This window comes from Nerophis ophidion, linkage group LG09 (genome assembly GCF_033978795.1).
Source record: "Nerophis ophidion isolate RoL-2023_Sa linkage group LG09, RoL_Noph_v1.0, whole genome shotgun sequence".
NCBI lineage: Eukaryota > Metazoa > Chordata > Actinopteri > Syngnathiformes > Syngnathidae > Nerophis > Nerophis ophidion.
Window position 1 is genome coordinate 54438178 of NC_084619.1, and position 12660 is coordinate 54450837.

Consider the following 12660-nt stretch of genomic DNA (forward strand, 5'->3'; position numbering starts at 1 on the left):
TTCAGACCATTCAAGTTTTTTCTTTTTTCGAAAATCTTCCTGCTTTTCCCGTAATTTCCTGGTAATTCCCATTTAAAATGAATGGGACATTTTTCACAGATCCACTATTCCCACATTTTTCATCCAAGTCCTCCCATTACACCAGGGGTGTCAAACTCAAATACAGAGTGGGCCAAAATTTAAAACTGAACAAAGCCGCGGGCCAAGGTTGAACAAATGAACCTTTTAATAAGGACCCAAACAAGTTTTGCATCAAATATTGAACAAGCAAGGCTTATATAACTTTATAGTGACAGGCAAAATCCAGTTTCAAATAATAAAAATTTAAAAATATCAATGGCATATCAAATTTAAATAAAAATTGAATGCCTCAATTCTATTTACAGCCTTCTGAGGTAAATATCAAAATAAACTTTTTCCACAGGCTAATAATAAATTAGAAAATAAAACAACAATAATGAATGAGTCAAAGATTCAAGCCTTGAAGTAGCAAGAGAAAGTGCATGAATAAAACCTTAATTATTGCTCAGTTTGCTACACTGATTTGCTTTAACACTGAATACGGAACAAGCAAAACTTATAACTTAACAGTGCAAAATCAACTTTTAAAGAAACAAACAAAAAAACATCAATGGTATATTAAATACAATTTAAATAATACATTTAATGGCTCTTTTCTATTTTCAGCCATCTGAGGTAAATATAAACATTAACTTTTTCCACAGGCTAATAAATCTTAAAATAAAATAACAGTGAGGTGGGCGGGGTTTGGTGGTAGTAGTTGGTGTATATTGTAGCGTCCCGGAAGAGTTAGTGCTGCAAGGGATTCTGGGTATTTGTTCTGTTGTGTTTATGTTGTGTTACAGTGCAGATGTTCTCCCGAAATGTGTTTGTCATTCTTGTTTGGTGTGGCTTCACAGTGTGGCCCATATTTGTAACAGTGTTAAAGTTGTTTATACGGCCACCCTCAGTGTGACCTGTATGGTTGTTGACCAAGTATGCCTTGCATTCACTTACGTGTGTAAAAGCCGCGTGTATAATGTGATTTGGCCGGCACGCTGTTTGCATGGAGGAAAAGCGGAAAAGCGGACATGATGACATGTTGTAGACAACGCTAAAGGCAGTGACTTTTAGGCACGCCCCCAATATTGTTGTCCGGGTGGAAATCAGGAGAAATTCAGGAGAATGGTTGGAAAATCGGGAGGGTTGGCAAGAATTAGTATTAGCGACGAATGCGGTGTTATAATACCGGCGGGCCAGCTCTAATGTTAATTTGATATTGCCTCAAGGGCCAAATGAAATTGCACGGCGGGCCAAATTTGGCCCGGGGGCCAGAGTTTGACACCCATGCATTACAACTTCAAAATATTAAGCCTGTTAAGGAATTGTGTGCTCTCCTACAAAATGTTAAAATAAATTCCCGGATTTTCCAGAATTCCCAGTTTTCCGGGACAATTTCCTCATTCAAAATTAATTGGCCATTTTTCAAACTTCCACAATTTCCAGATTTTTCAACCAATTCAAACCATTCCACCTTCAACACATTCTATTCATCCTGGACATTCAAACAACTATTTTTCCACATTCAGCTTTATTCCTACACTTTTTTTGTTCTACTACTCCGTTCACATTTTTCATTACATTTCAACTTACATAAGTCTTGCTTGTGTGCGATTGTGTGTTTCGCTAATATGTAGCTGCAAGCTCCTATTAGCACACAACTTAGCATGTTTACCTTTTGTAAAGGACTTTACTAAGATACAAGAAAAGACCAACTTTGTATGCTAAAACAGGGTAAAACAGCATGCTAGCTTTTTTTGTAGGTATTTTTGCAGGTATAAACCTCAGTGTTATATATTTTAGTACTTGAAACATACTGTTAGCATGCTAGAATTTTAGCAAATGTTGTAGGTTTACGGTTTACCTCATAGTCAGGATATATTAGTATTTGACACATGCCAGATGTTTTAGCTGTTTTTACATGTATAAACCTCAGAGTCCTATATTTTGGTACTTGACGTATGTTAACTGTTAGCATGCCAGCTTTTTTAAAGGAAATTTTACAAACATACTTTTCAGTCATATCTTTTGGTTCTTGATGCAGCCTACCTGGTTTTACCTGGTAGGTAGCATTTTAACAAATTTTGCATGTATACTGTACACCTCAGAGTTAGATATCTTAGTAGTTTATGCATGCTAATTGTTAGCATACTACTGTTAACGGGTTAGTTTGCAAGATAACGCCAGCATACTAGTGTTTTGAGCAATTTTTTAGCTATTTTGCAGGTAGAAACCTCGGAGTCAGATATGTTGGTACTTGAGACATGGTAACTGGTAGCATTTTAGCTAAATTTTGTAGGTATACTGTACAGTCTGATATTTTAGTTCTTGACGAATGCTAAGTCTAGCATGGTAACGTTAACATGTTAGCATGAGAAACCTAACATGCTATTGTTTTTTAGCAATTTCTAAGCTATTTTTACAGGTATAATTCTCGGAGTCAGATATGTTGGTACTTGTCGCATGCTAACCTATAGCATGGTAATGTTAACAGGTTAGCCTGATAAAACTGGCAATGCTAGGTTTTTAGCTATTTTTACATATATAAACCTAAGAGTCCTATATTTTGGTACTTGATGTATGTTAACTGTTGGCATGCCAGCTTTTTTAAAGGAAATTTATAAACATACTTTTCAGTCATATCTTTTGGTTCTTGACGCAGCCTACCTGGTTTTGCCTGGTAGGTAGCATTTTAACATGTGTTGAATGTATACTGTACACCTCAGAGTTAGATATCTTAGTAGTTTACGCATGCTAATTGTTAGCATGTTACTGTTAACGGGTTAGTTTGCAAGATAACACCAGCATGCTAGTATTTTGAGCAATTTTTTAGCTATTTTGCAGATAGAAACCTCAATCAGATATGTTGGTACTTGACACATGCTAACTGGTAGCATTTTAGCTCAATTTTGTAGGTATGCTGTACAGTCTGATATTTTAGTTCTTGACGAATGCTAAGTCTAGCATGGTAACGTTAACATGTTAGTATGACAAACCTATCATGCTATTTTTATTTTTTTAGCGATTTCCAAGCTATTTTTACAGGTATAATTCTCAGAGTCAGATATTTTGGTACTTGTCGCATGCTAACCTATAGCATGGTAATGTTAACAGGTTAGCCTGATAAATCTGGCAATGCTAGGTTTTTAGCTATTTTTGCATATATGAACCTAAGAGTCAGATATTTTAGTACTTGACGCATGCTAACTCTTAGCATGGTAATGTTAACGGGTTATCAGGACAAAACTAGTATGCTAGCATTTTAGCAATTTTTTAGCTATTTTTAGAGGTCTAAACCTCAGAGTTAGATAATTTTGGGATTGGCTGTCCGGCTACAGGACTGCTTGTATCGTAGCTTATATCGGAGATTTTACATACAAGCCAATAAAGCCGATTCGCTGACATTGGATCGGTATCTGATATCAATATTGGATCAGGACACCCTTATTTGTAACACAGGTGGGACAATACCTGTATATATGTCATATTCCTAAGTACATTTAAGTCAAATGTTAATAAACATTTGGGGCACATTGTCTTCATATTAATGTGTCTTTTTAACATGAAATGTTGGTGTAAACAGTAAGAAGTTTCTAACAGATTTCCTCTCTTCTCGATTGGTCGAACCTGCGCTGCCTCCTTGCTCCGATCGGCCGCGAAGAGCGACAACATGGGCGGCAAACCGAAGCCCTCCTTGCACACTCTGCTCCTCCAACCAGTGCAAAGGATTCCAGATTACCTGCTACTGCTGCAGGTGACACACATGCACACAAAGCAGTCAGACATAGAAGAAACACAAAAAGATAAATCTTTGACCGAAACCGTCGGTTCTACCGGTTAGCAATTTACGGTTGCAGACTTAAGCACTTGGCGGGCAAACAGGCGTACTTGCCTCAAGGTAAGGTTGTAATTTTCCATGCCAACAAACAAAGCATGCCTAAAAGTAAGGTTCTGCTTTTCAATATGTGCTATCTCAATGCTAATTGGATATGCCTTTTACACATGACCAATTAGCATCAGCAATTATACACAGCAATTTCAACACCTCCAAATGTGTTACAAGTCAAAGTCAAAAGTCTTCAGCCTTTCAAGTAACAAACTTTCCAGTATGTCTTAGCTGTCATTTCTTTAACCCAGGGGTCCGGAACCTTTTTGGCTGAGAGAGCCAAGAAGCAAAATATTTTAAAATGTATTTCCGTAAGAGCCATATAATATTTTTTTTAACACTGAACACAACAAAACGCGTGCATTTTTAAGAAAGACCAACATTTCCAGAGAGGTCTCTTATTCTTTGTAGTAACATTGTTATTCTGAAGCTAACTGTGGAGGGGGCGTGGCCTGCGGACCTGCAGTGAAGCAGGGTGTTGCCAGGACAGGCCTCCAATTCAGCGACAGGTGCGTAGACGCCCACCTGGGCCTTTTTATCTGATCACCTGAGTTTGATTTTGAGTTTGAGTTTATTTCGAACATGCAAGCATACAACATGATACATCACAATTTCCAGTTTCTCTTTTCAACATGTTCGAAAAGGAGTAGGAAGAAGCAGAGCTTATTTAATCCTACCCCTTTTCTTTACATACATAACAGTTGCTAAAACTTTTGTTCACTTCCTGTTCTCAATGTTTTCACAAGGTATACTCATTAAGTAATGAGTAATCACGATAAAAATAAATAAACAAATAATTGGTGAAGTAAGTTTTATTCCATACGATGAGATACAGTAAGTAAGATTATTTTGAGAATGTTATAAGCAGCAGCCAGGAGGAGAAAGACGGGCTTGGGGCTAGAAACCAGAGCGCGAGTGAGAACGAAAGAGAAAAAGACAATTTGCTGGAAAGCAACTGAGAGACTTATTGAAAAATAAAACAATATTGTAACCCTGAAACCGGGTCTCATGTCAGTGCTTGGTGGTCTGAAGAACCCCCTGGAGGGCAAGTGCCACACTAACCAATAATAAATGACTTCTTACCAACTTCTTGAACATAAAAATGCATGACAATATTTTATATTTTGAACGTTATTTTCAACACTGTGATTACATGTGGAATTATTCATTATTTATCGTGTTAAGCAATGTCAGCTCAGATTTATCCGAGAGCCACATCTGGCTCGCCAGCCATAGGTTCCCTACCCCTGCTTTAACCCATAGATTTATTACGGTAATGGTGCGTCCATTTTTTTTTTCTAGAATAAGGCAATCAACCTCCTGGCCTGCAGGAGGCAATCAAGGTTGACTTACTTGAATAAACCACAAAATATTTCGGGTAGATCCCCAATACCAAACGTTTTGTTTGGTCTTTTTCCTTTGGGTAAAAATTTGGATTTGAGGTGTAACCACTATACAGCTGGGCAAATGTTTCACAACCAACTGACCAAGCTCTCGTCCACAGCTCTCCTGTCCAAAGGCAAAACCCAGTAACTCAATTTTGGTCAAAACTGAGCTAATAATTTTGGAGTTCCTAGGTGATATGCTTTACATTAGTGTATGCGATATTGTAATTTGTTCCGTAAGTAAGCTGTTACGCGCATGGCAGGACCTAGCAACTACCACATAACCGTGTAGATACAACCGAAAAACCTAGTATCTCAAGGGACCAATCGAAGCTTCTTTGTCAGTCGCCTTATTGTCTTTTATGAGACATTTGCACGAATGGGGGCCGACGGTCAACCTGATTATGTGATATTATGGCACGAGGGGATATTTGGAAGATTGGCCCAGGACGTTGCAAGCACCTTCAATAAATGTATTGATCTTGATTCTTCCCCTTGCATACTCTTTTGGGCAGATAACTGTGGAGGTCAAAATAAAAACTGGACGCTGTACACGGCTCTTGCCCAATGTGCAAACGCAGAATGGGGCCCACCCGAGATTGTGATAAAATATCTGGAGAAAGGGCACACGTTCATGAGAGCAGATTCAATCCATGGCTCTATCGGCAAGAAAATGAAAGCTCAAGAAAACATCTATACGTCTGATGACTTTGTAGATCTTTGTAAGACAGCATCCAGATAGATTGGTTTTCCCTTGTTTTCTCAAAATCAGCTAGAAGTGAGTTACTAGGTTTTGCCTTTGGATGGGAAAGCTGCCAGACCACGATTCCCGTTAGGATGGCGGTATGTGGGACAGGATGTTATAATGTGGTCTGCAGTTTGATCCTCTGCGCCACACTCACATGCTGCAGATGAAGCCATACCCAATTTGAACATAGTTGAGCGGAAGAATCCGAGGCCAGAATAAATGCGATTAAAGGCCTACTGAAATGAGATTTTCTTATTTAAACATTTTGCAATATCGCCATATTTTTTGCTGAAAGGATTTAGTAGAGAACATCCACGATAAAGTTCGTAACTTTTGGTCGCTAATAAAAAAGCCTTGCCTGTACCGGAAGTATGTGCGCGTGACGTCACCGGTGTGAGGGCTCCTCACGTCATCACATTGTTTATAATGTGAGCCACCAGCAGTAAGAGCTATTCGGACCGAGAAAGCGACAATTTCCCCATTAATTTGAGCGAGGATGAAAGAATTGTGGATGAGGATATTGATAGTGAAGGACTAGAAAATAAATGTGAAGTGAATTGTGAATTATATTTATATAGCGCTTTTCTCTAGTGACTCAAAGCGTTTTACATAGTGAAACCCAATATCTAAGTTACATTTAAACCAGTGTGGGTGGCACTGGGAGCAGGTGGGTAAAGTGTCTTGCCCAAGGACACAACGGCAGTGACTAGGATGGCGGAAGCGGGAATCGAACCTGCAACCCTCAAGGTTCTGGCACGGCCACTCTACCAACCGAGCTATACCGCCCCACAATAAATAAATAAAATAAACACATAAAGTTGGACTGATGATTGAACCCTGAAGGACGCCATTTTTCAGACTTCGCAACCTGCTGTTTGGGCCATCACCAGTGGTAAGGGTGAAACTGCGGTTATGGACGCGTTTGGAAGAGACCATGTGCCTGTCCGGCAGTAAGCGCAAAAGCTTGCAGATAAGGCCACGGTGACAAACGGTAAACACAGCACCTGCTTTATTCTTGGCCGAGAAGCTGTCCTCAATTTCTTGAGTCAGGAGTGTAACTTGATCCACGGTTGATCTTTCGCGCCAAAATCAAGCTTGCTCTTGAGGGAGCAGTGGATCGATACGAGCATAGATCAGTCTCTCCAGGATTTTGAAAGGGATACACAAAAGATAGGTGTATAATTTTTTGGATCCTCTAGTGCAGGGGTGTCCAACTCAAATACAGAGTGGGCCAAAATTTAAAACTGAACAAAGTCGCGGGCCAAGGTTGAACAAATGAACCTTTTAATAGGGACCCAAACACGTTTTGCATTGAATATTGAACAAGCAAGGCTTATATAACTTTATAGTGACATGCAAAATCAAGTTTCCGATAATAATAATTATAATAAAGAAATATCAATGGCATATAAAAAAAAATTGCAATAAAAATTCAATCCCCTTTTTGTATTTGCAGCCTTCTGAGGTAATTATCAAAATAAATTTTTTCAACAGGCTAATAATACATTTGAAAATAAAATAATAAGGAATGAATCAAACATTCAAGCCTTGAAGTGGCAAGAGAAAGTGCATGGGGTGGTTGAGGTGGGCGGGTGTATATTGTTGCGTCCAGGAAGAGTTAGTGCTGCAAGGGGATTATGGCTATTTGTTCTGTTGAATTTATCTTGTTTTACAGTGTTTCGGATGTTCTCCTGAAATGTGTTTGTCATTCTTGTTTGGCGTGGGTTCACAGTGTGGCGCATATTTGTAACAGTTTTAAAGTTGTTTATACGGCCACCCTCGGCTGTTGACCAAGTATGCCTTGTCTGTGTGTAAAAGCCGCATATATTATGTGACTGGGCCTCCACGCTGTTTGTATGGAGGAAAAGCGGACGTGGTTGTGGAGGACGCTAAATGCAGCGCCTTTAAGGCCCACCCCCAATATTGTTGTCCGGGTGGAAATCGGGAGAAATTGGGGAAAATGGATGGCTTGGGAGATTTTCAGGAGGGGCACTGAACTTCGGGAGTCTCCCGGGAAAATGGGGAGGGTTGGCAAGTATGAGAATTTGCGGTGTTACAGCGGGGGTAGGGGGGTGTATAAGACCAGCGGGCCAGCTCGAATATTAAATTGATATTGCCTCAAAGGCCAAATGAAATTACACGGCGGGCCAAATTTGGCCCATGGGCCAGAGTTTGAGTCCCGTGCTCTAGTGCAGGGGTGTCAAACTCAAATACAGAGTGGGCCAAAATTTAAAACCGAACAAAGCCGCGGGCCGAGTTTGAACGAATTAACCTTTTAATAGGGACCCAAACAAGTTTTACATTGAATATTGAACAAGCAAGGCTTATATAACTTTATAGTGACATGCAAAATCGAGTTTCAAATAATAATAAAAAAATATCAATGGCGTATCACATAAAATCTAAATAAAAATTGAATGCCTCTTTTCGGCGGTGGGGTTGAGGTGGACGGGGTTTGGTGATAGCGGAGGGTGTATATTGTAGCGTCCCGGAAGAGTTAGTGCTGCAAGGCGTTCTGGGTATTTGTTCTGTTGTGTTACAGTGCGGATGTTCTCCCGAAAATTCTTGTTTGGTGTGGGTTCACAGTGTGGCGCATATTTGTAACAGTGTTAAAGTTGTTTAGACAGCCACCCTCAGTGTGACCTGTATGGCTGTTGACCAAGTATGCTTTGCATTCACTTGTGTGTGTGTATAAGCCGCATATATTATGTGACTGGGCCGGCACGCTGTTTGTACAGACTAGAGGAAAAGCGGACGTGGAGACAGGTTGTAGAGAACGCCAAAAGCAGTGCCTTTAAAGCCCACCCCAAAATTGATGTCCTGGATGAATTTCGGGAGGGGCACTGAACTTCGGGAGTTTCCCGGGAAAATTGAGAGGGTTGGCAAGTAAGAGTGTTAGCGGTGAATGCGGTTTTACAGCGGCGGGCCAGCTCTAATGTTAATTTGATATTGCCTCAAGGGCCATGGAGAATTACACGGCGGGCCAAATTTGGCCCACGGGCCAGAGTTTGACACCCATGCTCTTGAAGATAGGAACTTCTTTAGCCAGGACTTTAGAACAGCTCCGACGTGGATTATCAGATTGAATCAGGCTCCAGAGCTTTTCCAGACTTAAACAACTGAAGCGCACTGGCAAACTCCTGGAGTAAAATCTTCAGAGATTGTTTCACCAGGGGGTGTAGGGATCCTCCAGAGTTCAGCCACCGCCTTGCCTTGTTCACAAGTTTGTCTGATTCTCAATCTTTTGTTCCATAGACCCCGTTCTTTACCAATTGACATGCAATAGTGTTCCCAGAGATGGGGAATGGGCAATACAATCGTCTGGATCTGCCAGTTAGGTTGTTGACTGTATTCCATGCCAGCCGGCTGGAGTGTGTGAAATCAATGGTGTTGACAACCTCTGACCAACACTCTTCGCTTTTTATCAAGTCGAGCATGCAGGGCAAAAGCAGCAGTGCCTGATGCTTTGCTCTGCAAGGCCTTCAAAAAGACCTGATAGAGGCTCTCACACTCCACATCCCAGCACGGATACAAACTGTACATATCAGATGCAAACTGTACATGGAGTAATATTCAGTATTTGTTTATTGTATGTTTGTGTAGAGTTTGCTGAGGCATACGGAGGCCGACCACCCCGACTACTACCTGCTGCTGATGTGCATCCAACAGTTCCGCACCTTCTCCAGCCAGTACCAGCACCTCCTCCAACACAACCAGGAGCTCCTGCTGCACAACCGCAAGGAAGTCAAGAGGTCAGGAAGTAATAATAATGGAATAATAGTAACTTGAAACTGAACTGTGTTATCTCCCGCGGCAGATCTTCCATGAAGCAACTGCTGAGGACAATGGAAGGCGGCATTCAAGGCTCTCCTTACCCTCACAACAGCTCCATGTTGTGAGTGTCCTCTCTGTTGTGTTGAAAGCAATTGCTGTCAGAGTACATGGGTAGGAAAGTGCGACTTCTTAAACAGACAACGGCATTTTTGTTTACCTGTGTGAAGTTGGCACCCCCACCTTGTCCAAATCTTCCCAAACTTGTCACAATCATCTGTTACAACACAAATGTGTTGTCCAACTATTATAGTTTTGAAGTTATTAACGTTTCATTTTGAATAATAATAATAATCTGACACCCCACTTTGTCAAGATCTTCCCAAAGTTGTCCCAGTCATTTGTGCTGCAAATATTTATGGTCCAACTATTATAATCTTTATATTTTATATTTTCTGTTAGTAAAGTGTTATGAAACACAACTAAACCTCAACATCTCCCTTGTTTGAGCTGCAACTTGTTTGGTCAGACTATGATAGTTTTTGTGATTCATGTGTGTGAAGTTGTCCAAATCTCTTTAAAGGCCTACTGAAATGAGATTTTCTTATTTAAACAGGGATAGCAGGTCCATTCTATGTGTCATACTTGATCATTTCGCGATATTGCCATATTTTTGCTGAAAGGATTTAGTAGATAGAATCAACGATAACGTTTGCAACTTTTGGTCGCTAACAGAAAAGCCCTGCCTTTACTGGAAGTTGTAGACAATGACGTCACCAGTTGATGGCTCCTCACATCCTCACATTGTTTTTAATGGGGGCCTCCAACAAAAAGAGCAATTCGGACCGAGAAAACGACAATTTCCCCATTAATTTGAGCGAGGATGAAAGATTCGTGTTTGAAGATATTGATAGCGACGGACTAGAAAAAAAAAGAAAATAAAAAAAATAAACTTTAAAAAAACGCGATGGCATTGGAAGGGATTCAGATGTTTTTAGACACAGTTACTAGGATAATTCTGGGAAATTCCTTATCTTTCTATTGTGTTGCTAGTGTTTTAGTGAGTTTAATAGTACCTGATAGTCGGAGGGGTTTGTCCACGGGTGGCTTGAGGCCATGTCTGAAGGAAGTCGACGGCAGCTGTATGGACGGCACAAGCTCAGCTGATCATCGGTAAGTGGCAACTTTTTACCACAATTTTCTCACCGAAAACTGCTGGTTGACAAGTGGTCGGGATCCATGTTCGCTTGACCGCTCTGATCCATAGTAAAGCTTCACCTCTGGGAATTTCAAACAAGGAATCACTGTGTTTGTGTGGCTAAAGGCTAAAGCTTCCCAACTCCATCTTTCTACTTTGACTTCCCCATTATTAATTGAACAAATTGCAAAAGATTCAGCAACACAGATGTCCAAAATACTGTGTAATTATGCGGTTAAAGCAGACGACTTTTAGCTGTGTGTGTGCGTAGTGCTAATATTTCCCAACAGTCCCTGACATCACGCGTACACGTCATCATTCAGAGACGTTTTCAACAAGAAACTCCCGGGAAATTGAAAATTGCAATTTAGTAAACTAAAAATGCTGTATTGGCATGTGTTGCAATGTTAATATTTCATCATTGATATATAAACTATCAGACTGCGTGGTGGGTAGTAGTGGGTTTCAGTAGGCCTTTAAGTTTGCCCCAATTGTTTGTGCTGAAAAAAAATTGTTGGTGCCGTTCCCATTTTTTAAGTTAACGTTTTATATATATTTTTTTATGCTTTCAACGCGTAATTAACTTACTATTCATAACTAGACCCCAAGTATGTCAAAAGCTCCTTAAACTTGTTCCATTTTTTGTGTTACGTTTGTGCTGAAGTGAAGTGAATTATATTTATATAGCGCTTTTCTCTAGTGACTTAAAGCACTTTTACATAGTGAAACCCAATATCTAAGTTACATTTAAACCAGTGTGGGTGGCACTGGGAGCAGGTGGGTAAAGTGTCTTGCCCAAGGACACAACGGCAGTGACGAGGATGGCGGAAGTGGGGATCGAACCTGGAACCCTCAAGTTGCTGGCACGGTCACTCTACCAACCGAGCTATACAGCTGCAATATTTTTGTCTAACTACTATAGCTTTTAAGTCATTAATGTTTTGTGTTTCACTTATGTGAAGTTGGCCCCTCCTACTTTGTACAAATCTCCTTAAATGTGTCCCAACTATTCGCACTGCAAAAAGGTTTGTTTGTGCTGTTACGGTTTTTAAGTGTAGAGCGGACCCACTAAATTTATACATTTTCTATATATTAGCCGCATTATATTAGCCGCAGTTATATACACTGTGAAATAAAATAAACATTTTACAAGGAAAGATTTTGTAAATGTTTATTATCTTAATTGTTTTAAAACAGTGCCTGTAACATGGCAGGAAAACGGCTGATCAGACAAAACAGAAGTCATCATGGACCTCCTACCTGCAGAAGCTAGCTCTTCAATCAGCTTAACAGACTCAATAACTTTTCGGTGATGTTTTGTTTAATTTACAAAAGTAAAACAATACAAATGGAATGCCATTGTAAGTTACTAATACTAACACAGACACTCGTAAACATGTCAGCATATTCACTAATGCTAACGACGCTAGCTTGATGACGTTATGATAGCACATACAAATATGCATGAAAACACTCCTACAGATGTCACACATGGCACGGTTTAGTAAGTAAGAATTGTTTTGGTTATATTGTAAAAATTACAAACATTGCTTGGAGTGACGATTGAAGAATCCCTACGAGTAGAACCGCTATGGACGGTTAGAAGACGTAA

General features: G+C 40.1%; 1 protein-coding gene across 3 annotated transcripts in view; it reads left to right on the forward strand.

Moving 5' to 3' along the window:
• arhgef33 (Rho guanine nucleotide exchange factor (GEF) 33) overlaps positions 1 to 12660 on the forward strand; it is a 312937-nt gene that overhangs the window by 292418 nt on the left and 7859 nt on the right. For all 3 annotated transcript variants that reach the window (XM_061911264.1, XM_061911265.1, XM_061911266.1), the window contains 3 exons: positions 3722 to 3814; positions 9683 to 9831; positions 9897 to 9974. In XM_061911264.1, coding sequence (XP_061767248.1) covers positions 3722 to 3814; positions 9683 to 9831; positions 9897 to 9974 — 320 coding nt within the window. The remainder of the gene's footprint in view (positions 1 to 3721; positions 3815 to 9682; positions 9832 to 9896; positions 9975 to 12660) is intronic.